General features: G+C 39.6%; 1 protein-coding gene across 1 annotated transcript in view; it reads left to right on the top strand.

The window, feature by feature from the left end:
- SLC2A9 (solute carrier family 2 member 9) overlaps positions 1-24384 on the top strand; it is a 107769-nt gene that overhangs the window by 15099 nt on the left and 68286 nt on the right. The window contains exons 4-6 of the mRNA XM_075023115.1: positions 2078-2202; positions 4425-4570; positions 22514-22646. Coding sequence (XP_074879216.1) covers positions 2078-2202; positions 4425-4570; positions 22514-22646 — 404 coding nt within the window. The remainder of the gene's footprint in view (positions 1-2077; positions 2203-4424; positions 4571-22513; positions 22647-24384) is intronic.

Raw genomic sequence — 24384 nt, 5'->3', positions numbered from 1 at the left:
CACTCTTCACAGCTCTGTTGTATAAACATATACTTTAAATGAGCTGCATCTTATTTTTTGATCTTCAAACCATGTTATTCATTCAGTGTTCAAGAATCACTATAAAGCAGGAAAAGTAATTAAAAATACAAGTATTAAAAATATTTCCTATTAAAAATGTATTGATCTGTTGTGAGGTGTTGGATAACTTGTTCAATGGGTAGGAGATTACCAGTTGGTACTGATGTGCTGAACTTGAGAAGAATGAGGACTGCTGGGTCAGTTTATTATCTGCTTTGGAAAACAAAAGGGTAGACAGCCTTCCTGGTCATTCCTCTTCTTTTTCATGGAAATTACAATATATAGAGTTTGAAAATCCACTAAGAATACTTACAAATTTAATACCACTTCAGGTTTTTAATAAAATTGGTGTGTTCTCAGCCTGTGTCATTTACTGTTAAAGTGAATGGATTCCTCATAATTTACATCATCAGTGGTGTTTATCTCCAGGTAGATTTGTTTTCAGATCAGTTGTTTCTCTCATATGTTGTTGTGAGCGGGATTGGAGGCTTTGCTATTGAGCCGTACCTCTAGAGCCAAACCAAGACTGTGCTTAATTATGTGACTGCAAAGCCTGGTAAAGACAAAGCTCCGTTGCTTTACCATGTATAGCTAAGTGAGGTGGCTCACAGATGGAAAGCATAGGTTATGGTCATTCTCTTGCCACATAATTGCGAAAATTATGGTGTTTTGTCTTGTGTTAGATCATATGCTACGCAAAGCAGCTATCTTGTTGTGATGTGCTCTAGAGAGGCCACCACATCACTAGCAGATATCCCTGGGACTTTGCCTGGGAATCGTAAGAAATTTTTCAGTCACTCTCAACGGTGAACCTGGTGATAATGGCTTCTCCAGCCATTCACCTGCAGGCTGTAATTTAGCAAAAAGCCACTTAAATCCATATTTTTTGAAAGGTGTGTATAAGGCAGCAGTGATTCTCTATGAGTTCTGGGTGGGTTTCTACTTAATCTGTCAATAGAGAATCATTGCATCAGGGCTATTGATCTTGTATCTTTAACCACTCTTCTTCCATGTGTTCAGGAAATGAGACCTTGGCTGTCAGTGTTGGAATCTGACTGTCAAAGGCCTGTGAAATCCTCGATATCATTTCTTTTGTAAAGTATTTCCTTCTGCAGAAGTTGTGAGACTTATGAGTCACTTTTGAGTTAACGAGTCCCTCAAACTTGAGCATAAAGTTCTGAAAGATGAAAACTGTAAGAAATATAGCTGCTGATATACTACGAATGAGAAATTGAGTCATTTTGAAATTTTTAAAATATATTTTTGTGATTTTGTCTGTATTTTTAAACAAAGTAATAATTTTCTGTAAACTATTTATTTTCTTTGAAAGAAATATTTTTTTCATGTTCTATTTGACTGCTATAGAATGAAATAATTTAAAAACTGGGGGGGGGGAAAGATGTAAATCTATGTTTTGATTAATTTCAACAATTTTTGGAAAAGGGTTGATTTTTATCACTCATGTGAGCCCAAGTGTTTTTTCTAACTCTACAGGTAATAAGTAATTTTGCTCAATGTATGTTTTTAATATCATGGATTTAAGGATGAATTATAATGACATAAATATGTCAGTGTTGGGAAGTTCTCAAAATGTCAGAAACTGTATGTAGCATAAAAATGCCTGTAGTTATATCAGCTTATTGCTATTTGAAGTATGTTTTCTGGTTCCTACATACACACATTTACGCAGAGTATGCTTGTTTATATTTATATACAGTCTCAGGCATGGCACTTGGGTTCTTAGGATGTGTAGGATACCTAATTGCCATGCCTTTGAAGTACAGCTTTTTAGTTAACTATGACATGTTTTGTTTTAAAGCTCTGGTATAGGTTTGGGACTGTATGCATTTGGGTATAGTACTGTATTTTGGAACTCTACACAGAGTGTAGAGTTTGTTTGTTAGGTACTTTTCGTTTTTATTTATGGATATTTAAGAATAATAGCCTAGTGCTTTGAATATGACTAGATTTAACTATTGTGATGCTGGTATCTACATAAAATGTCTCTTCCTTTTAGGAAACGTACATTGCTGCTCAATAATCTGTTTGCAGTGACAGCTGCGTTGTTGATGTCCCTTTCCTTGCTGGCGGGGTCATTTGAAATGCTCATACTGGGCCGCATTATAATGGGTGTTGATGCAGGTAAGCTTTTATCACGCTGTACATATCTGAAATGCTTGTGCCATGCATAATCTTTCTCATCTCCCCCAGTTAGATCTTTCTTTACATTAAAGAGGTGTTTCAGGCACTAGCCACACTGATTTCACTGGGACAAAACAGCAGACCAAGGGTTGGAGGATCTGATGTTTGGAGAAGACACTGGAATGGGTGCTAGCCGCTGCTGTCCACCCTGGTTGTTCCTTCCCCTTTCCTCCTCCAGCCCCAGTAGAGCGTATCTGTCTTCATGCGATGAAAATCCTTTGGCTGGGAGGGTGTCGTCTATTTGTTAAAGCTGCTTGCTGCTTTGTGTTTAGAAGTTGTTGGATCCCATGCTAATACCAGTAGGATTAAGTGGAAGGTTTGGTACATCATCATTTGCCCCTAGCAACACGATATTCCTGGTTTAAAAGTAAATCATGGAGGCACTGCTGCACCACAATAGTCTTGCAGCTAGCAGTGAGGTTCTCAGCAACTTCACAGATCGCTAGCTGGTGAAAACTATTTACCTAATGTGGAGACAGACTTGATGAATTAAGATGGTTTTACACTCTCAGTGTAATTTCCTGACTCTAAACAATGGGAAGTGCTTTGACTTTTGCATCACTAAGCCCCCTTTCTGGCAAGCTTTGGCTGTGTTGTTAGTAAGCACAAACTGTGGTGGTTTGAAAGTGGATGTGTCCATCACTTGCAATGTGAAGTTCATGCGTAATTTTAGTGCTCACTGCTAATTTTTGTCTCAGATTACCACCAAATGACCAAAATTCTGGAGCTGTGTAAATACTGTCAGTGTACTAATCCAGACCGGACAGACCAGAGAGTCGTGTTTAATTCAAAATTCCCTCAGGCTAAATTAAGGTGAAACAACACCAAACAATCAGTTAAAGATTTTATTTATGACAGAAGCAGACTGAACTGGAGAGGTGTGGTAGAAGGTGGCAGGGTTTCTCACAACAGGAATTGGCATAAGACTACTTCTGTAAACCGCGTAACCATATACATCAATTCAGGGAACAAGGAGATCCCTCCCGTCGAGTCCCGAGGTTCAGAGCAGACCCCCTTGCTTTCCAGACTCCTCCTCAGAGAAGGGCCCAGGGGCGGCTGGACCCACTCTTAGTCTCAGACTTGGTCAACAGTTTATATCTTGAAACGGATGAGGTGTAGGGATTGTGGAAAAGGAAAAGGAAAGAGAGAAGACGACAGAGAGAGAGAAAGGAAGAGAGAAAGATTTCACCAGTCCTGCGTCCAGCGTTGGTCCAGTCAGCCGAGGGGTCCAGTCCCGGTGGGCTTGCGCGCCCGGGGCTTCGGTTTGTGTCGTTTTATCATCCTTGGCCCTCTTTCGGGCAGGCACCTGAACTCGTCAGGTTAATGAGCAGTTTGTGAGCCTTTGGGCTTGGGGGTTGTTTGTGGAGTAACTTCTCCTTCCCTGCAGACGTGGCCATTGTTTGATCTTTGTATCAGAACAGCTTATCAGAACAGGGAGCTGGGCACCCTCCAGCACGCTCTCCCCCTCCTGTTGCTGATGTCTGAGCTGATGGGCTTTTCACCTGGGTTCCTTGCTGTGCAGGGTTTGTCTTTAAGCAGAACTTGCCCCACCACAATGTTTGAGACATTAACTCTTTCAGTCTCTCATGACTAATCAGGGTCATGCATTTGTTTTCTCCAGGCTTTGAGCAGCATTCTCACCCTTATTTTATGCCTGCTATTAAGAGTTCACTGCAGCTGTAAGCCTGTATTGAGAGGAACATCTGCTAATACCATTTACAGTAAAAATATTTCATCTGACAGTGTCTGCTCTCTCTGCCTGACACATTGGGGTTTTTTTCCTTTACCTGCACCAGTGCTAATGTGATTTTGCTTGCTTTGGGATGAGCAAATGTAAAACGTAAAATCCATGCTCCTGGTGATTCTCATCTCTGAGTAACCTTTGGTGCTTCTCATCAAATAGCAGCCAATGCACATCGCTGTAGATCTGTAACAGATAATCAATCCCATGGTTATTAAATGGTGCAAGAGTAATTAGACATGCAGAGAAGATCAGTCATATTATCTGTGGATAGATATGATTCTGTTCTTTGCATGTTTTTATGCCACTCTTGTGAGCAGATTAGCACTTGGACTCCTTTCAATAGATGTTTGTTTCATACCTGGCATAATGAAAAGGCCATTTGACTTAATATATGTTTTTTTCCTTCCTTCCTTTGTAGGCATTTCTCTGAGTGCCCTTCCCATGTATTTGAGTGAAATATCTCCTAAGGAAATCCGTGGTTCACTGGGTCAGGTCACAGCAATTTTCATCTGTATTGGTGTTTTCACTGGTCAAGTTTTGGGGCTGCCAGAAATATTTGGGCAAGTAAGTATTTAACAGATGTTTTCTGTGAAAGAACATAAGCATGCTTAAAGTGCTGTATTTTTATATTTTGACTGAGTTCCATACAAAAGCAGAAAACAGAAACATTGGGGTTTTGTTTTGAAGCACTTTGAAAAGTGGTTTCTTCCATGTCTTTTAAAAGTGTGTACATGTGACTGAGTTTAGTAGATGTGGCAAGCAGTTTTAACAGCTTGAGCGGCTTGTGTGTGTGCATATGCAGGTGTTGTGTCCCCCGCCCTCCCCCTTTCTTGATGTAGATTTATTTTTGCTGACTTCCAGTTTCTTTGAGTACCGTGGAAGTACTTCAGAGTTTTTTGTGTTTTTCATTTGTAATTTTTCAATGTGAGATAGAACTGAAGAAGGCTTGGTTAGAGTTTGTATGAGGACCTGAATAGGAAGACTCTTGCTCAATGATTATAGTGTTCCTTGTGATGCACTCCTACTTTTAGACTAGGACATGGAAGAACAGAGTTAATATATACCTTTATGGAAAGAGATTTTCTATTCCAGTATAAGAGGCTATCTTGCTGTTGTAGCCTGAGATTAACTTGGTGGCCACTGGATGTCATCATTACCCTGAATAAATGAAGTCAAGGTTTATTCAGGCTGGCACTTGGAAATACTTTTCATCCAGAGATGAATCTTCAAGGCGGTGCAGAGGAAACGTCTGCAACAATCCTCTTGCAATGAAACCTGAACTAAAAATCCCTTCTGACAGCCAGCAAAAGTAGTAAACAGTTGAAAAGTGAGGAGAGCTTGTCCTCCTGTGTCCATCCAAATTCAACTCCTTTGTAAATTCATGGTACCATCCTCCCTGACACTTTTATTTTTGTCTGACCAGCTCTCCTCTTCTGTCTGTTTATCCTTGGGCTCACTTACCCTGTTCAGCTCTCCTGAAGGCAAATGGTTTGATTCAATTTACCCTTTACTGAAGGACAGATTATTCCCCACTCCCCTCACAACCCACCCCCCACTGCCAAAGCAACTGATTTTAGGAAAAAGGTTAAAATGGCTTTCACTGACCTTCATTGTGTGGCTTCTACAGATGTTCCTTCTCTTACTTTGAAAGCTAGTCTATTACAAATGAATGTATTAAATGTCAAGAGGCTGATTTGACTGCTTAGAATATGTCAGCCCTTATGTAGTAGGGTTTTTTTGGTTTGAGGGGTTTTGGTTGGTTTGTGGGAGGTTTTTGTTGTTTTTTTGGTTTTTTTTCGGAAACATGCATATGCTTTTAAAGGTGAGGTGTCATGCAAATTCTTATTTCCCTGTTAGGTCTTTGGGATTTTTTGCATCGGAAATAATTATTCCTTGGTTTCAGCTCACTCTTGCTCTTTTATTTCTCTTCTCCCCTTCCCTTCCTCCCAATTGTTGTCACTACCAAATTATGGAGGTTGCGTTTCTGCTTCTACAACCTGCTTTAGTATGCAGTTAATTAATATTACACCATTAAAGGTAGCCATTAATTTATGTAAGAAGAAATGTGCTTTATCTGTAGAACTAGTTCTTTTCAAGATGGGTAATATCAGCATGTAAAAGGAGCAGAATTAGCATATTTCCAGAAAATTATTGGAGCCAGCTTGAATTTTCCAGTTGGGTATGTGGGTGTATTTTCCTTTTAATGTATTAATAAAATTTAGCACTGAGGGGAAACCTCAGGGTGTTTGAAATACGATTCCCTAGTGCAGTCTTATCCTTCTTTGAAGGCTTTATCAAAATTTCTGTTGGTTTCAGTCAAGCCAGGATTTTCTTCCCTAGCTTTATGTGGTTTCCATCAGTCAGTGGGAGGTTTACACCAGGAACAGCAGTCACTGCCAGAAGACATTCTTGTAGAGGGTAAATGTTGAAGCTGGGAGGTAGCAAACATGGTGTCCTTCTCCTGAGTTCTTTAGTCCTTGCAACACTTCCCCCTCTCCTCTCCCCAGCAAATACTTTGCTCAAATTTCTGTCACTTTGTTCGATCAAGTTCAAAAGTAGGTTCAAGATGTTTGCAGGCTGTTTTCTAGTTGTAGGCTTCTCTCTGATTAATGTCATGACTTCTGTTCACTAATGATGTAAAAGCTTCTTATCAAGTCATTCCCATATTATTTAGGGGTTTTTTTTCCCCCTTTTCTTCTGTTGGAGAAATCTTTGTTGCATTTGAAGTGAGGCCAGCATTCCAGATCCACAACCACTGTTATTCTGGAGACAGCTATGCATTCATGGTGTCTTATTGATTTCAGCTGTAACTGGAAAGCAAACCCTTGCTTTCCTCAGAAGCCTGAGGTCATTTGTGTTATACTTAAGCCATTCTGTAGTATACCCATCTGTGGTATAATTCTACCTATGTAAAATTCGTGAATTGTTTAAAGCAAATAGACAAGAAGGTTGTGATCAGTGGGAGCTTGTTGCCAGTGATCACCATTCTGCGCAACTTCTTGCACTAGCAACTAGGTGTGGAAAAACACCTTGGTTAAGTCTGTCTAACAGTGTCCAGCATTTTAATGATCATGGCATAAAACCTTACAGGAGTGGTTTTTTGTTGCTCTATGGTTGATTGTTTCTATCAGAATTTGTTGTAAATAATACTAGTTACAAATACTTCTGCCAATGTTTCATAACAATTTTCTCCTGAGCTCTGTCATGTATCTATTAACTGTAACTTGAGCAAATATCCAAGAGGTTATTCACCATACTATCTAAGCAGTGATGGTTTTGAAGAAAGGAGGGACAAAGACAGAGTTGGGCATCTTGCTGGAAGAGACTCTGGAACAGGAATGGACATGGGGAGGGCTGCAGGCATGGCCAAGGTCCTGTCTTGTAAGAGGAGGTGACAGCAACATTGCTTGTGTGGCCAAGTAAATAGAGGGAAGGGAGATGAACTGACTGCACCCTGTTAACACAAGAAACAAGAACTGCAGAAGGAATAGAGTGGCTTAATCTCAAGGACAATATTGCTACAAGAATAACTTTTTATAAATGTTCTATGAGTAATTGCATGCTGAAATTCAGCAGAGTGATGTTTGGAATAGACTCCTGGCCAAAGTAGCTTGAGCAGAAAATTTAACTTTTAAATTGGAGCCCAACGCATTTATCTGGATTACATGAGGTTGTTGCCTTCAGTGGTTCTGGAGAAGTCTCTCCACAGAAAAGGAAAGCATTTACATAGGCTGTGGGGCATAGCCTTGCAAGCATTTATTAAAAACCTAATTGATAACTTCCTCCACTATCAAATGCAACAGTGTTCCTTTAAACGTGGAAGTGTGATAAAAATAGCTCCGAAGTGCTGAGTATTGCTTGATGCAGTTCAGAAAGTCCTTACTGCTTTTTGTGTCAAGTAGGTTAAGCAGCCCCAAAGTGATTTTTTAGCAATCTTTTATTTATGAAGACCTGCCCGAGTGAAGCAGGAGGCATGTGGGGAGCCCCAGGTTGGGTGCTGGGGGGCAATAGTCAGCTTTGGCAGTGTCTTAAGGCTGGTTGGCTGTTTCCTATTCCTTCAGCCTTCCCAAGTTTTCTACAGGAAGTGCTGAGGGTTGACTGTCTTCTCATTTCCTTCTAATACCTTTTTCATGCCAGTTCTGTCAGCTTACTCTCATTATTATTTTGGTCAACTGTTATTTATCCCTTAATATCTTTCTTTTTTTTTCCCCACCTACTTTCTTCTCCCCCCATCACTTGTGTTCCTTGTGTTTCAGGTTTGACTTCATCTCCTCTAGTAAAACAAGCTCTTTAATCTCTTTCTCATCCTATGTCCCTTTATCTGTAATAATTCTGGTTTTAAATTTGAACCCAGGAGGACAAGATTATACAGATAACCCAGATGAAATGATACTTCTAAAAATAGAATTACATGAAATACTTCCTTATTATTTCCTGGTTTTCCTGGAAATGTTTTGGCTGAAATATTACAGAAATGCATTTACTTTTTTTTTCTGTCATGCCATATTGATACAAACTAGCCAAACACTACTATATCCACTTTTAAAATTATAGTATAAAAGAGCAGATGCAAAAAAAAAAATCTAATGATGATTGTAAAACTTAAATACAGTCATTCTTTTGGGTTCTGAATATATAGGCTTTTACTTTATTTGTCTCCAAAGATACTAATTTTAGAGTATTGAGTCTGAAGAAGGTGTTTCTTTAGTGTGCAATGCTTACCAAGTGTGATTATGTGAAGGAGAAAAGCTGCAGTCGTGACAATGGTCCTCTGCTGCTGTGGTTTGATATTCTTACTTTCTTTCCTCTGTCTTAACTGCCTCCCATCCAACAAATGCCAGCAATGCTGTTTATTCAAGATTCTGATTCTTGTAGGTCATAACCTATGGGAAACCACATCTATTATGTCTCTGTTGAGGTTTGGGAAATTACACGATGGTAAAGCTGGCTGGTGATCAGACTACAGAGCACCACGACTTTACGAGCTGGTGACCTGTTTCTCTCCACCACTCTGACTGCTGAGAGTAGTGTGCTCTTTTTCATGTGCTAGCATCTTGTTTTAGTCTTTTGTCAGCCAGAGCCCTTAATTCTTTGGAAGCCATGGCAACTATAGATGACAACTTGGTGCTGGCCCACAGGTGTGCAATCATGTTATCTGCTGTAATGTAGGCACCGAATTATTGCTACTGGCTACAAGATGATTTAATTTGGGGCATTTTTGGTTGTATAGCATGTGCAGCTTTCCATATATCAAACTGAAGGAAAAAAAAGATACTAAGATAAGGAGGAACTGTTTCAGGCCTGTCACTTCTTCAAACACTGCCTGTCCATTCTCTCTGTTTCTGTGACTCTGCAATTTAATCACCCAGCCCATTTTTCTGACAGATTGCTCCCTGCAAAGCAAAGGCCAATGCACTGTCAACTTCAGTTTTGAAAGTTCAAATTTACACTTACTGTCTTGAGGGAATATTGGCTGGCCTGATTCTGGCATATTCTGTGTATCCTCAGGTGTCTCTCTGTAACTAACTCATCTAGTTCCTCCTGCATGTAATGTCCTGCTCCAAAGGTTTTCCTTAGGATGGTAGCATCTTTTAAATATTGTAGACCACCAGGCTGTCTCTTCTATTGCTTCAGCTTGTTTAATGAAGGTGGTCTTTAATCTTTCCTTAAATGATAGAGGATTTAGTTTATGAATACATTTGTTGTAGTTACTATATTCATATTTTTTAATACATTGAGCCTCAGTATCTCTTTCATCTGTGTGCCCATAGGAAAAAGGGGAGGAAAAAAAATGTTTCACAGTGTGTATATGTATTTAGGACTGGAATTGTTGCCTGTTGCCATGTTTTCCTCAGACTTCTGCTTTGAGCCCTGTGTGTAAGGTTTTGCCGAGCTGTAGTTGTTTCCCCTGGAGCTGCCCCCAGTGGCTGGCTGGCTCCGGCTGCTTCTCTGACCAGAACAGCTGTTTGCCATAGGTAGGCCAATGGAAAAATAGATTTTGTTTACTTCGGGAACCCTATTTTATACACTTCAAGTGTTTCTAGGTCATGCACCCACAAGCTTGTCTAACTATATTGCACTGTTTCATAGTGGATAGTATGTTGTCCTAAAAACCTTGCTCTGCTTGCATCCTAAGGCTTATTGGGGCAACGCTTTCTGAATAATCCCTATTGCTGCTGTAGGTGTTTCCAGAAGAAAAAAAAAAAATAGAGCAAACAGAAAAACTGTAAAATTCCTGATGTGTCCCTCTCTTGAATGTTGTAGGTAGTTTTGGTCATCCTGCAGTGTAATTGAGCAATACAAGGTACAGGAGAGAGCAGCAATGATCAGACATGGGAAGCGGCTTCTTGAGGAGCTAAGGCTGGGTTAAGGCTGGATGGCTCTTATGGGTAACCCCATGCTGGGTAAACACTTAATGCAAAACAAAGTACACCAAAGAAGACTCAGAATTTGTCTTTAAGTGACACACTGTCTTTGTCTAGATTTTCCTCGATCTTTCTTTAAATACACTTGGAATTTGTCACGTTGCAAAACTGTTGTGTAAGTGGTTACCGTTACGAACTTTATTGATTGGATGTTGTCTTTGTCATTGAAGCAACATGAATGACAGTTTTACATTCCACTTTTCTGAGGAATTTGAGCAGCTTTAATGCATATCTGGCTAGACCTTACCTGTTTTTAAAAAAGGAGTTAGCTGGAAATAAGTCTGTGACACATGGTGATACTGGCCAAACTGTCCTCCCGCCCCCCAACTGATTATTCTAGCAAAGAAATTCTGTTATTGATAGAAATACCAATTTCTACAGCAAAATTAGCTAAATTTTGGAAAGGACTAATGAACTTCATAGACACTGTAGTCTACATCTAGTAAGGAAAGATTTCTGTGAGGAGTCCCTGTCAAGTTAGTTGTTCTTTATGCAAGTGGACTGTGCTAAAGAATAGTTGTGATTTTTTTTTTCCTTTTTTTAAAATCAAACTAAGAATTTCTGTAGATGCCATGACAAACTAATTTTCTTTACAAGACCTCTTAAAAATGACATAGTTGAAATGACAGATAGTTGTGTGTTTAGGAAAGTTTATATAGAAATTTTTCATTTTGCTTTACCAAGTTCTTTTTTACTCGTTCACTTGCACTAAAATAGACAGTGATGGAATAGGTAGTTGTACAGCCCATGCAGTTGAAGACTGTTCTGAAAACTAAGCTTTGATTTTACTTGTCAAAGCTTCATTTTTAGTCTATTTTTTCCCCTTGTTTTTCTTTTTTTAAACTGATCCTTCTTCCTAAGACTCTTGACTAAGGATTCCTTAAAAACTGTCAGTCAATTATAGATAAAAAAGGAAAGCAATTCAGAATTGCTCAGGGGACCTGCAGCCTGCAGGTGGACATCAATGACAAAATGGTCGGTCGGAGATGCTCTTGAAATTAATCTTACACATTAGCATGATAACACAAAGTATGAATCAACCAGTTTCCTCATATTTTTCTGTGAGCTCTTTTTGTTCTATATCTTTGTCTTCCCCTTGAGCCACAATAGTGACTATAGTTGAAGATACTTATCTTTCAAGATATGAGTGAGAATTTATTCCGTAATATAGAACCGAGAGCTCTTGTGGCAATGAGAGACAGGTAACTGTTGCAACTGTGTGAAGTATCTTTGAAATGAAAGCATCTTATGCCTTATGGATGCACACTGTTTACAGAATATGAAAAGGTGTTTGTAGCTTCCATTAGAGTAGAACAAAAGCATCCCCTAGTTTAGCATTTTCCAGAATCACTCAAATTCCCAAAGTGACCTGTATGTGATTATTTCAAACATCTGGCTGTGTAGAACAGAAAAACATAACATCTTCATTCTGCCTAGTTATAGTCTAGAAATATAACAAAGCAAAGTCTAGTTGGAGGCCAGTGACTAGTGGTGTACCCCAGGGGTCAATACTGGGTCCAGTCCTGTTCAGTATCTCCATTTATGACCTGGGTGATGGTGCAGAGTGTACCCTCAGCAAGTTTTCAGAGGACACCAAACTAGGAGATGCAGCTGATACAGCAGAGAGTTGTGCAGCCACCCAGAGGGACCTTGACAGCCTGGAGAAATGAGCTGACAGGAGCTTCATGAAGTTCAACATGGGAAGTGCAAAGTCCCGCACCTGGGGAGGAACAACCCCAAGCACCGATATGTACGCTGGGGCCCACCCAGCTGGGAAGCAGCTTGACAGAAAAGGACCTGGGTTCTTGGACACCAAGTTGAACATGAGCCAGCAATGTGGTGTTGTGGTAAAGAAGGAAAATTGTATCCTGGGCTGCATTAGGAGGAGTACTGCCAACAGGGAGGGGATCCTTCCCCACTACTCAGCACTGGTGAGGCGACATCTGGAGTGCTGGGTCCAGTTCTGGGCTCCCCAGTACAAGGGAGACATGGACAGACTGGAGAGAGTCCAGAGAGGGACCACTAAGATGATGAAGGGACTGGAGCACTGAGGAAAGGCTGAGAGGGCTGGGACTGTTCAGCCCGGAGAAGGGTCAGCTCAGGGGGATCTTACCAATGTATATAAATACCTGAAAGGAAGGTGTAAAGAAGACTGAGCCAGGTTCTTTTCTGTGGTGCCCAGTGACAGGACCAGAGGCAATGGACACAAACTGAAACACAGGAGGTTCCCTCTGAACATCAGGAAGCACTTTTTCACTGTGAGGGTGACCAAGCACTGGCACACATTGCCCAGAGAGGTCATGGAGTCTCCATCCTTGGAGATACTCAAACACTTTCTGGCGTGGTCCTAGGCAGCCAGATCTAGGTGACCCTGCCTGAGCAGAGGGAGTGGACCAGGTGACCTCCAGAGAGCCTTTCCAAGTGTACACAGAATTGTATATAACAATTTACAATGCAAAGATCTCAGTGTATTTGTGTTAAACTTTTCAAGAGTGATTTCCTAAGGCTCTCAAACCTGAGCTCAAAGACCTTAACTAAACCGTATGCCCAAATATGTAAGTAGTCCTGTTAATTTCAGTGGGACAGTTTATATCCATAGAAACATGATGCTTTGTGGAGCTTATTGTAGTATATAAGTTGCTAGTTCTTAGTGAGATCTTAAGAGCAAAAATTAGTGTAGGACATGGGAAAAATAAACTAGGAATTTGGCTTATCAGTTCTGGTCCCTAACTTTTTTTTTGATCCAGAGTCACCTAAGATGGAGCAAGATTTTGAGGAGGTGGTTTCAAGTACTCCTGTAAACGCTTTGCCATTGAGACAGAGTTGCAAAAGGTGACTGCAAGTTATTCTGGTACCTGCCATTCCCCTGGACTGCTGAGCTTGTACAGTGTTTCTTAAAAGCACAGAAGCAAAGTGTCTTTATAGTCTTGTAGTAAAATGCAAAACTCTGAATTAAAGGCTAAAGCCTTACCAGAAGAGTGTTTTAAAACTTCTGCTAAGGATACAGGAGACATGTTGGTGCTTGTAAATGGCAGCTCAAATCCTTAAGGGGATGGTATCTGCTAAGAATAACTCAGAAAAACACCCTTACAAAGAAAGGAACTTCTAAATATGATCTTAAAAAAAAAAAAAAAAGAAAGAAACAAAAACAGAACTGGAAAACATTTCAGTGCTTTTTCAGATAATCACCAATTTCAGCAGGTGTTTGTATGCCTTTCTGAGCCTGGATTGATTATGTGTATCTGGATGGAAATCCGCCTGCGCTTTGTGCAAACTGGTACCAGACATGCCAATTAAGAATTGCTTGAGGTAGTGATTTTGAAGATGGCAATCCTTTTTAAAATATTCTCTGGGTTCCTTTTTTCATCTAGGGATGGGAAATTTCCTGCACCTTTTCACAGTAACACATAAGGCACAGAGTTTCTTATTGCTGAAGCAATTTCTGTGTCATTTATCGAGGCACTTGCACTTAATTACAACCTGTAAGTTGCCAGTCAGGGGCTTGGCGGTCACCTCACCCAATAGTTGATGCAGCCGAGGGAAGCTGCTGTGCAGCCACCAGGTAGAGATACACAGCCTTAGTGCTGACAAGGGTACAGAAACGCTGCCGGGGCCCTCTGGGTTGTTGCATATTCATAGTTAGTAGTACCCATGGAAAGAGAAGGTCTGCTCCATTATACCAGCCCTGTTGGTGGGATGTGGTGGGTGTTGATATATTTGTAATGGAGACATTAAATGAGGCATTTTGTTTATATCTATCGTAGACCAGCTGAGATTATGTATTTAATGGAGATTATAAATCAACTTTTTATTGGTTCCCGCAAACAGACACAAAGGTATTTATTAATCCCTTTTCTGTACAGAACTCATTAAGTAATGCATGGGAAAACAACTGTGAGTTCGTATTTGCAAATGACATTCAGTCCATTACAGCTGGACTTAAATTCCTGAAGTTTTAGGAGCAACACATGGCTGATTGGCCATATGTAGTATTCACATGTTGCAGTTTTGCATTTGGGAAGGAGAACATCCTGCAAGAAAGGGTTTGTCTGAATGTGGAAGTGGAAGTATGGTTATAGAAGAAAGAGAATTGTGGAGATACATACATTATTTTTAGACTTACTGCTGAACAACAGACTTCATGGCAGAGCACCTAATGTTTGGATGAAAGTTTATCATCAACGAGGACTACTTTCTCATACACAGTTGAAACAATGCCCACCCAACTCTTGAGAAGATAAGATATCTAGGTAGTAGTACTCTGTTTAATTTGGTCAGTTGGAAAAGCAGTAGACAAGCTTTCACGGAAAGATGTCTTTCAACAGGTCTGAAGTAAAGACAGACTTCAAAATACTATGGAAGTTGAGAGCAGTTGTTTATAATTTGTTAGACCCCTTTCTCCTGATCAACTGAAACATAGTTAATGTATGTAACTAAACTTACAGCACTTGTTTATATTGTCTAGATATTTAAGGTTTGACTTTTTGCTTATTTGGCTGTCTTAAAAGGGTGGACTTTTTCACTTATTGTAGTTGACCTAGTAACAGGCAATATCTGTCTCTGAACCTCATCTTACCCGGTGTTTGTTGGACTCTGCTTCAGAAGTTTATGAGCAAGTAAACGTTTTAGATTTGCCTGTCTCCTTAGTGCTTGAGTATCTGATAATATTTACAAATCTGTTATTAAAGTCTAAAGTGATTTGACCTGTGACTTCCTCCCCAGTGTGCTTCACATACTGGGGAGATAACCGCCATTTAAACCTTTTTGAAGGTTCTGGATGATTAACATTTCAGTTTTAATTTCCATTGTCCTTTGTAAAATCACCCATTTTTGCAAATTCATGTCCTAATATTTAAATTTGTCCTTTACAAATTGGATATTAATGCTGTGGTAAATTGGTCAAGCATCATAGATAGCATGCAGTCATCATATTGAGTAATAAGGTGTATTTTCCAGACTTGTGTTTCTTAGTTTCCTTTTGAAACTACGGGCAAAAAGAAAAATCAGGAGGTATATTCTTGATTAGTATTTTGAGGGATTTTTTTAACTTAAAGTAAATGTCAAAATGAGATTTTATTATTTTTAAATCTAAAGAGATCTGTTGCCATTAAAAAAGTGTGAAGATTGAATATTCAGCTGTTTCAGTTTTTTTAAAAACAACAGATGTTCTTTGGGGTTTTTAATAGTTTTTTTTCTTAACTTTGATATACCTTAGTCTAACCTTTGTAACTTCAGTTTGGCAAAATATAATCACACAAAAAAAGAATTGCATCTCATGTAATTTCTAGACGCCCTGAAGCATTTTGCTTCACCTCCTCCTGCAGCCCCAGGAGGATGCAGGTCTCTGGAGTTGTGTGTGTTGCATCTGCCAGTCCCAGAGGGACATCTGAGGTACCCTAGGGCATCCAAATGACACTATATGCTCATGTTTGAGGAGCTGAATCTTATTGTCTTCAATTATTTTAATTTACTATTTTATATTTTAATATTTATGGAAGTTAACCTGAGTCTACATGCACAGCTGAAAGGAAGCTTTGTCAGAAATTTTGCATAGCATCAACATACCTCTAATATTTCTTTCTAAAGAAGCTCAACTATATATGCTGGATGCTGATAAACCCATTGAAAGCTTGCCATTTCCCATTGCTTTTCTCAGAAATTTTTACTTTTCTCAGAAATGAATAAGCAATGAAGACAAATTGTGCCATTTAAGTGTTCAGTAAAAAGCTAGTTGTTACTCCAATAAAAAGATGGACCAAAAAGCATCTTGGGAACTTGTAACAGACACCTTTAATTCTCCCTCTCAATACGTACAACATGGTCTAACATGCAGTTTAGTGAACAGAAGGTCATGGGATTTGAACAACAACCACTTTCAAGGGTGTCTTAAGTCCTGATCCAAGGGTGGTTTACTCAGTAACAAAAACCTCCCGCTGACTTCTGTGAATTTTAGATTAGGATTGTACAGCCGTAAGTCTGGTAACTTTCTGTACTGTTTAATACCTGGGAAGACACTGAGACTTGAGTAATCTTGTTGTTAGAGCTATATCTGTAGTTATGACATATAAAAGTAAAGATCCATGTGGGTGCAGAAGAGAAGTGAAATACACATACTATCTGGGTTGCCTCTGTTTCAAACCAGAAGGTGATTTGTAACTGTATATAACATATAATAATGTAAATAATGTTACTACAACATACTTCTACAGAAGCAGGTTACAGGCATGGTCATGCAAAGAGAAAATTGTATCCTGCGGGGAAGCAACTGTTAGAGGGGGATATTCGTGCCCTCTGCAGCCAGAGGAGGTTGTAGAGCAGAGTTTGGAGTGGCACAAGGAAGGTAAGAGAAAGGTAGTTGTCCTGCACCTTAGGTGTCTTCAGGTCTGAAGCCTGACATACAGAAGAAGTACTCATTTCTCAGCTGCCTCATGGTCATCACCACTGAGCCATACCCTTGACTCAAGGAAGAAAAGACGGTTCTAATGCTAAGAAATTAGTTGCATCTCAGTGCTTTTTCAGTCCTTGGCCCCAGGCCAGTGAGGTTGTCCTTTAACTTTAGGAGTGTTTTATGTGGCACAGTAACAGATTAACAGAGAAATGCTGGCCTTGTGCAGTCTTCTCAGCTCTGCACATCCAAGTTAGCCTACTCAGTCTGTTCTGAGCAGGGATGTGATTTTTTTGTGTGGCAAACGGAATATTTCTGATATGAAGTTTTTGTGCCAAGTCTCTACTAAAGAGGATAAGATTCAATTGCTTGAACATAAGCATATATTATCATTTTGATGCCCTAGGGTACTTTAGATGTCCCTGTGGGACTGGCAGATGTGATACACAAAACCCCAGAGACCTGCATTCTTCTGGGCCTGCAGCGGGAGATGAGGCAAGATGCTCTAAGGCATCTTGAAATTATACTAGATGTAGTTCTTTTTAGCTCTATGTGTGTGTGATTATATTTTGCCAAACTAAAGTTTTAAATGTGTTCCTGCTTCTTATAGGAACATGAAAAAGAAGAGACTGCCAAATCACTCATTCCTGGACATTTTTAGTATCTTGCATTGGATGCAAGAGACTTTTGTCTCTTCACTTCCCACATATAAAATGGGTAAAATATGTCATTTTACATAAGAAAGGTATTATGTGAAAAAATCATTGCTGTTTGTAAAGTGTTCAGCACTGTAGTAAACCCATCATAACCCCCCACCCCCAGGGAATTAGTTCCAGAATTAATATTTAAATAGTGACTATTTAATAGTGACTGGTAAATAGACCAGCTCACTGAGAGATCACAATTCATCCTGTGCACTGAATGAGAAAAAGGGAGAGTGAGTATTTATTTTGATACGATCTCCTGCACCTTTCAAGCAGTAAAGCTAAAGAAGCCCTCAGTAGCTCTGTGAGGCAGCGTGGCTGTTACGCTGGGATGCCAAGCAGGGCTGGAGACCTCTGGGCAGTGCCCTGTGCTACCCTGTGTGCAGGTGGCTGCCTAGGAGGACGTGTTTGGGGTGCTGTAATTTCCCTGTGGCTCTAGAATGGACAGGAGACAGGGATGTGGGAAGCGTGCCCTGGGGCAATTGGGCTCAGGGATGCTCAGCGGGATGGGGGGGTCTCCACAGCACAGAAAACCAAACTTGGGGCAGAGAGCAAACGAGGAGCCTGACTGTGCTGTAGTGGATGATACTCAGTTGGGAATGGGGAGTAGGATACATGTCCAGATTATGCTTTTTAAATAAATAAATAAACTTATTTAGAGAGAGGGAGAGAGTAGAGCCTGTCGCAGTCATGTATTTCCTTACTCCGTCTTTTTGATCCTGTCATACATGTTGTACTGGGATACTTAATTGACCTCACTAGATCTTTCCAAAAAGGAATGCCCACATACAGGGTAGTACAGCACTTCTTTCCACCTCTGTTGTATGACCCTGTCAACAATTCAGTTCTCCCTTTTAAAATTTCTATATCTATGTGTATATTCTTAGCCTTTTCTGTGTTGAAAGTGTCTTCAAAGTTTATCAAAATCTTACTAATTAGAGAAAATACTAAATGTAACCGGTGCTTAAATAGATCACTGAGCTTCATATGGACCAATAGTTCAGCTGTCAGCAGTGCCTGTTGACATTTCCCCATGCCAGTTTCTTTTCCACCTTTTAATTGTTACAGTAAGTTTCATTTTCTTCATTTTAGCTGATGATTCTTTGACATGGTAACATTTGCTTTACTGTATTATGGTATAGTTTGATCTTGTCTCATTTGCAGTTGATAAATCCATGTCGTGCTTTATCCATTTTCTCCCCCCCCGCCCCTTGTATTTCTGCAGCTTTGCACTTTATTATATCAACCTTCGAATGAGTCTGTGCTTGTCAAACTTGCTCTACTATTTAACTGTCTTTTGTAAATAGATCAAAGCCAGGTTTTTCGTGCTCCAGCCTAAGCAAATATCCATAATGTGACAGTTTAAAATTAAAATTTTACCATCTTGACATGTTATTTGTACTGATTCTGAGTAGGTGATGAATCACGTCCCCTGTAATTAAAATATTTAATGCTCTTTTAAGTTTTTCCTGAGATAAAATGGGATGTGGTTGTTTTCATTTCTCTCAGCGGTGTCCGTGTGCTTCTTCTTACTGACGACAACTGAGGCAAAGTGTTAATATGTCTCCCAAGTCACACCTACGCTGTCTTTTGCTTTTACCTTGTTATGGCCTCTGAGCATTGTGCCAGTTTGTATCCTGTCCTATTCCTTCTTAAAGAGGTTAGGGAACCCTCTTTTTCCCTGCTTCTTTTAATTCTCTTTATAGGGTCTAGTTCAGCTTGATTTTCTGCAATTTTTTTATGGATCTTTTAAACTCATTTTAGTCCTCCTATTTCTTTTCTGTTGTGGGATGAAGAATTTGAACACGGATAATGTAAATTAAGAGAAAAGCAAGTAGAACATACATTCTATAGCATTGAATAGGCATCACCCAAAAACCTTTGAAATGGATGGAGAAGTTTCCATCGACTTTGGTGACTTATTGATCAACTCATGCCAGCAATGGCAAGTGGGAGCATATTTATGACTCTTTACCTTAAGGTTTTAAAAGTAAAACAGAAATCTTTCACAGAGGAAGTTAATAAAGCTCAGTGTCTCATGTGGTGAAAATAGAAGGCTTTTTATTATGCTGTCAGGATCTGTTATTTATTGTGAAGGGTAAGTTCAGAGGTTCAGTCTTGTTCATACCTTTTTTAAAATAACACTTTCAGAAGAGTTATTTGAGAGCAATGTGACCAACTGAAAAACCATACACTATGGAGACTTTAAAAGGGGTGAAAGCTTATTCCAAGTAGGTCTCCATGGGTTGGCAGAATGTTAATAGTAACAAAATGCAGAGGATACTTTTTTCTTTAAGAAGTGCACTTGACATTGTGGAAAAAACCTACAGAAAATATGATGTGCGAATCAAGAGTAAGATTTTTGTTTAGAAGTATTGTAAAATTTAATATATGGTTCTATCACCATATAAACTTTTTTTTGTATGATACATATCAGGTGTGTTTATATTATAGGAAATTATTCCAGGCAGACATAGAATGAAACTGATGAGTTATACTGCTTGTTTTCTTAAGTTATTCTTTACAAACAGGTACCTACTTTGTTTGTGTGATTATTAACTGTTCTTAAAGTCTTAACCTTAGTTTAATTTTCTAGTTTTTAAAATAAGATTCAGGCTCATTTGTTTATATATATTTTGTTATAGATTGTTAACCACTCAATTCTCCTATATTAGGTAAAGTTCTCCACTCAGCTGCATTAAAAGAAAAAAAAATAGGAATGAAGAAATAGTATCTTGAAGTCTTCATGGTAATGGAGGTTCTTGGGAAGACTGATAACCTCAAGCATTAAATTGTTTGAAAAAATCCCTTTCTCAAGTTGTTTACCCATCCCAGGAGTTGTTTGTGTTTTCTTTTAAAAAAACCTCAATCACTTAAAGAGCAAGTGAAAAGTTTGATTAGGAGATACCGCATATATTCTGCCTGGCGGTTATTCAGTTATCTCAGGCCCCAGTTCAGGCTTGGAGCTTGGTTTACATCCTATACCATGCAGTATTGTATTTTAGGCATTGCTGAAGTGGGAGAATGTAAAATAAAAACTATCAACAGAAAATAGCTCAGGGGTTTTTGACCTTTGATTTGACTGTGAAAAATTATATTGAAATAAAATTTATCCAGCTCTGTTTAGGGAAATGTGGGCTCTGAAGGGATGGATTCATTCTGATGGAGGGACAGGATCCAAACCCCCGGTGCCTCTCAGAGCTCGATCAGCCAGGATGCAGTGCAATCTGCCTTTGATCTAGCCAAGCTTTTGAAAATGTGCTAGACATGATGCCTGAACAGTAGGCCCACTGAAGACTCAGCAGTCTTTTCAATTAAGAACCAAGTCTCAGATTAGAAAGCATTGAATTAAATAGATGAATGCTGAACTTGGAGAAAACGACTAGAAAATTTCATCTTGGCATTCAACTGGAACTGAAGGTATCTTAAGAACATGGATGGATCGAGGGCCATTTTGCAGGAGAAAATAATACTGCTTGCACCTTTCTTCTTCAGCTGCTTGAAAGTATTGGGTCTTGAGAGTAAGCCCAGAGAGCTAGATGAGCTCTCTGTTGCCTTTCCCAGCCTTTTCCAGGAAGAGGTTTGCTCAGGTCACCCTCTATAGCTGGTTTTAAATAATGAATGCATGTGAGGATGTTACCAACTTTTTTCCAGTTGATTTCAAAGAAAATTATCAAAGTCAGGTTGTATCTGAAATCTGCTAGCAGCTGAGTAGATTCATATAAATAGTGTTGGATAGTGCAGCACCTTGTGCTCTTCACCTACACCGGAGTGGGACTCTGGCAGGTTAAAACTGCCTGACTTCTGTATGGGGGACTTGCCAGAGAGGGGTCATTGGTGCTTTGTGTTGGGGGGGGATGCTGCAGATGGCTGTCGCGTTGCTGGACACTTCCAGCAGATCACTTGCAAGGCAATAGAAAAAGTAATTTCTATTTCATGGCCTTGGGAACAGGGCTGTCGGAGTTTCATTTGAAGATCTGAGCTAGGTTAGCTAATTCAGAGTGGAAAACAGTATCATGTGTTATTCTTAGTTACACTACCATAAACCAAAAGGAATTCTTTAAGGTCCCGTGATTTTGGGCAGGAGGATAGGTGAAACCCATTTCTTAAATTATCATGGAAGCCAGCTTAAGAGGTGGAATCATTGGCTGCAAGAGAAAACATTCATAAAGACAACTTCACATCAATTAGCCAGGTATCTTTTTTCTTGTTAAATTATATAGCTGTCTTTAATTGCATTGAACTCTATATCTCTTCTTTTCTGAATGGAAATGAAAACTGCCCAACTATGTGTTAGTTGTACATGTAAGGCAAACGTTGTGTTTTGCCAAGTAGAAGAGGCTTGTGATGAGACCTCAGCCCAACTTGGTTCGTTCCCAGCAGCTGTGAAATGCTGAATAGTCAGTGTCTACGTTACACCGAGAGCCACAAAACTGTGCTAAACTGCAGCTTAGCTGAAGTGTTATCAGGATTTTACTCATACTATGACAATTAGAGGACCGAGCCAAACATATATATATGGGTTGGGCTTTTTTTAGATCAATTAGATTAGACTAAGAGACAACATGCAGGTGTATGTAACTATATGAAAATAGTGTTGTACTGGTTCTTAAAGCTAATGAGTGATATACTACTGTGAGTGGGGGTGACGTGTAGAACATACATTTGAGTATACATCATACTTTTACATGTATAGTTGTTGATGCTGAAGGAAAGGGAAAACATGTTATGTGTTGCTGTTTTCCAGCTTCCTTGTGTCTCTTCATTCTCAGTCAGTTGATGGCTTGAATTCTGTCTTCCTTGGCCCTGGAGTAAGGTGATTTGAGGGGGAGGTGTTCAAACTGCTTACTAAGCTCAGGCAGAAGACATAACTCTGCTCACTTAAGCGATATGTTGAATGATGAAAAGTTACAGCGTTTCCCATCAAAGCTATTTTTCTTCCTAGTATCACTATGGGAGAGTATTGCTGACTTATGTTTGCATCTGTTTGCAGGAACCTCGGTGGCCTTACTTATTTGGAGCAATCATTGTTCCTTCACTGATACAAGTTGTGATTCTGCCTTTTCTTCCTGAAAGTCCTCGTTACCTCCTACTTGAAAAACATAACACGAGCAAGGCAGAAAAAGGTATGATGTGTTACTTTCTTGCAACAAAGGGTGTTTATTGTAGGGATGCAGGCCAAAAAGTAATTCTGATATCACAGTAACAGCAGAATATTCCAATAGGAGAGATTCTCTTGGCAATTATTTTTCTGTCACCTTTTTTGTTTGTGTGTGTGTAAATATAACTGTTGCTTTGATTTTTTATTATAAGTTAAGTTCTCTAACAAAGTAACCTATATAGCATTATGCATGGTGATACAAACCTAACCAAATTGTCCTGCTGTTGTGCATCAGCCACTATATGCAGAGTTCATTTGGGAACGAGAGGTGGTTTCAGTCTTCATGACTCTCCCTCATCTACAGTCTTCAAAGTTTGGCTAACAAAAACACTGATTCTGTTCCTGGGGTTTTTTTCAGTAGTCACTGTGTTTGACCCTGTGCTTCTGTAACTCAGTAACCTTTGTAGATCTAATAAAAACCTCATACACCTATTTAACTGAAAATTTCCAGTGCTTCCGTATAGCTTGCTTCAGTTTCACAGACATAGACCAGCATATTTTGTTCTTACTTTAGGTTCTGTGTATAAAAGAATTTGCTTGTGTGATCACAGCTGCTGTATGCTCTGCCCGAGTAAAATTACTATGGTTGGTTGTAAGTTCCAGTATATCATCATGTTATGGCTGAGAGAATGTTGAAAATTTGTTTTTGCTTATTATAGGGACACATTAAAAACAGGAGTGTACGAAGGAGAAATGAGTCTGATTATAATACCAAAATGTTTGCAGAACATAACTGTGCTTTAAAAATTATTCCTAAAAACTTCATTTGAATATAAGACTTAACATTTTCAGTCCCTAACTAGTTGCTTGCAACATTAGTTGCAAAGTGTGAATCAGCCCCTGAAACTGAAATTTAATAATCTTTTAGCGTGAAATTAATGCAACTCACTCTATCCTGTTTCTTCTACTATGAAATGAAAAACTGGCCTTTGTTCCGATGAGCACTCTGAAATAGAAATGGCACGCTAATGAAGAGACTCCCATGTTGTCTCAGTTTGGTGTTGAATGAAGAATTCTGTAAAGGCTGGAGCCTCAGATAGTTAGAGATACAGTTCAGTGTTTAAAAAAAAAAAAAGTGCAAAAGCAACAAGGCTTCGGCTAGAGTTCTTTAGCTTTACAGAGTCAGCAGAGATTTGGTGAGGCAGAGAACAGCTTTTCCAGGGACTGTGAAGGAAAGGGCTTGCCTGCCAGCCGTGGTCAGAGCACCCAGCAGGGATGCAGGGGTGAGCAGCTTGGGGCTGGCTGTTGGGTAATAACGTCTGCAGCACCACAGCTGGGCTGGGAGGAAACATCTTTGGGTGCCAAGTTTAAACTGGCTCATTTCTACCTGATAAAATTGTAGATATATTTCCAGAGCTATGGCTGGCAAAAAGTCTGCATCTGCAGTGCTGTTGTGTAATGTCACACTTTTTACAGGGATCTATTGGAAATCCTGCCACAGTACCTGGAAACCTCAGCACTGACAGTGAAGCTGGGCCTCTCATACGTAGAGTTTAAAAATTGTAAAAAATTGGCAGTGAGGTAACACCACCTGCCTTGAAATTCACACCACTTACTGTTACTGGTAATGGGCCAACTGCAGTCTGGGATGTTTTCAGCGTACGTGTTCTGAAAATGATTTGAAAGCTAGTCTAGAAGCATTGGAGGTGGATTTTGGAGTAGAAGACATCGGGAGAGCAAAGTTACCCACACCTTATTTGGTA

The sequence above is a fragment of the Buteo buteo genome, chromosome 1 (assembly GCF_964188355.1).
Source record: "Buteo buteo chromosome 1, bButBut1.hap1.1, whole genome shotgun sequence".
NCBI classification, from domain to species: domain Eukaryota; kingdom Metazoa; phylum Chordata; class Aves; order Accipitriformes; family Accipitridae; genus Buteo; species Buteo buteo.
This window is presented reverse-complemented; position numbering and strand designations above follow the sequence as displayed.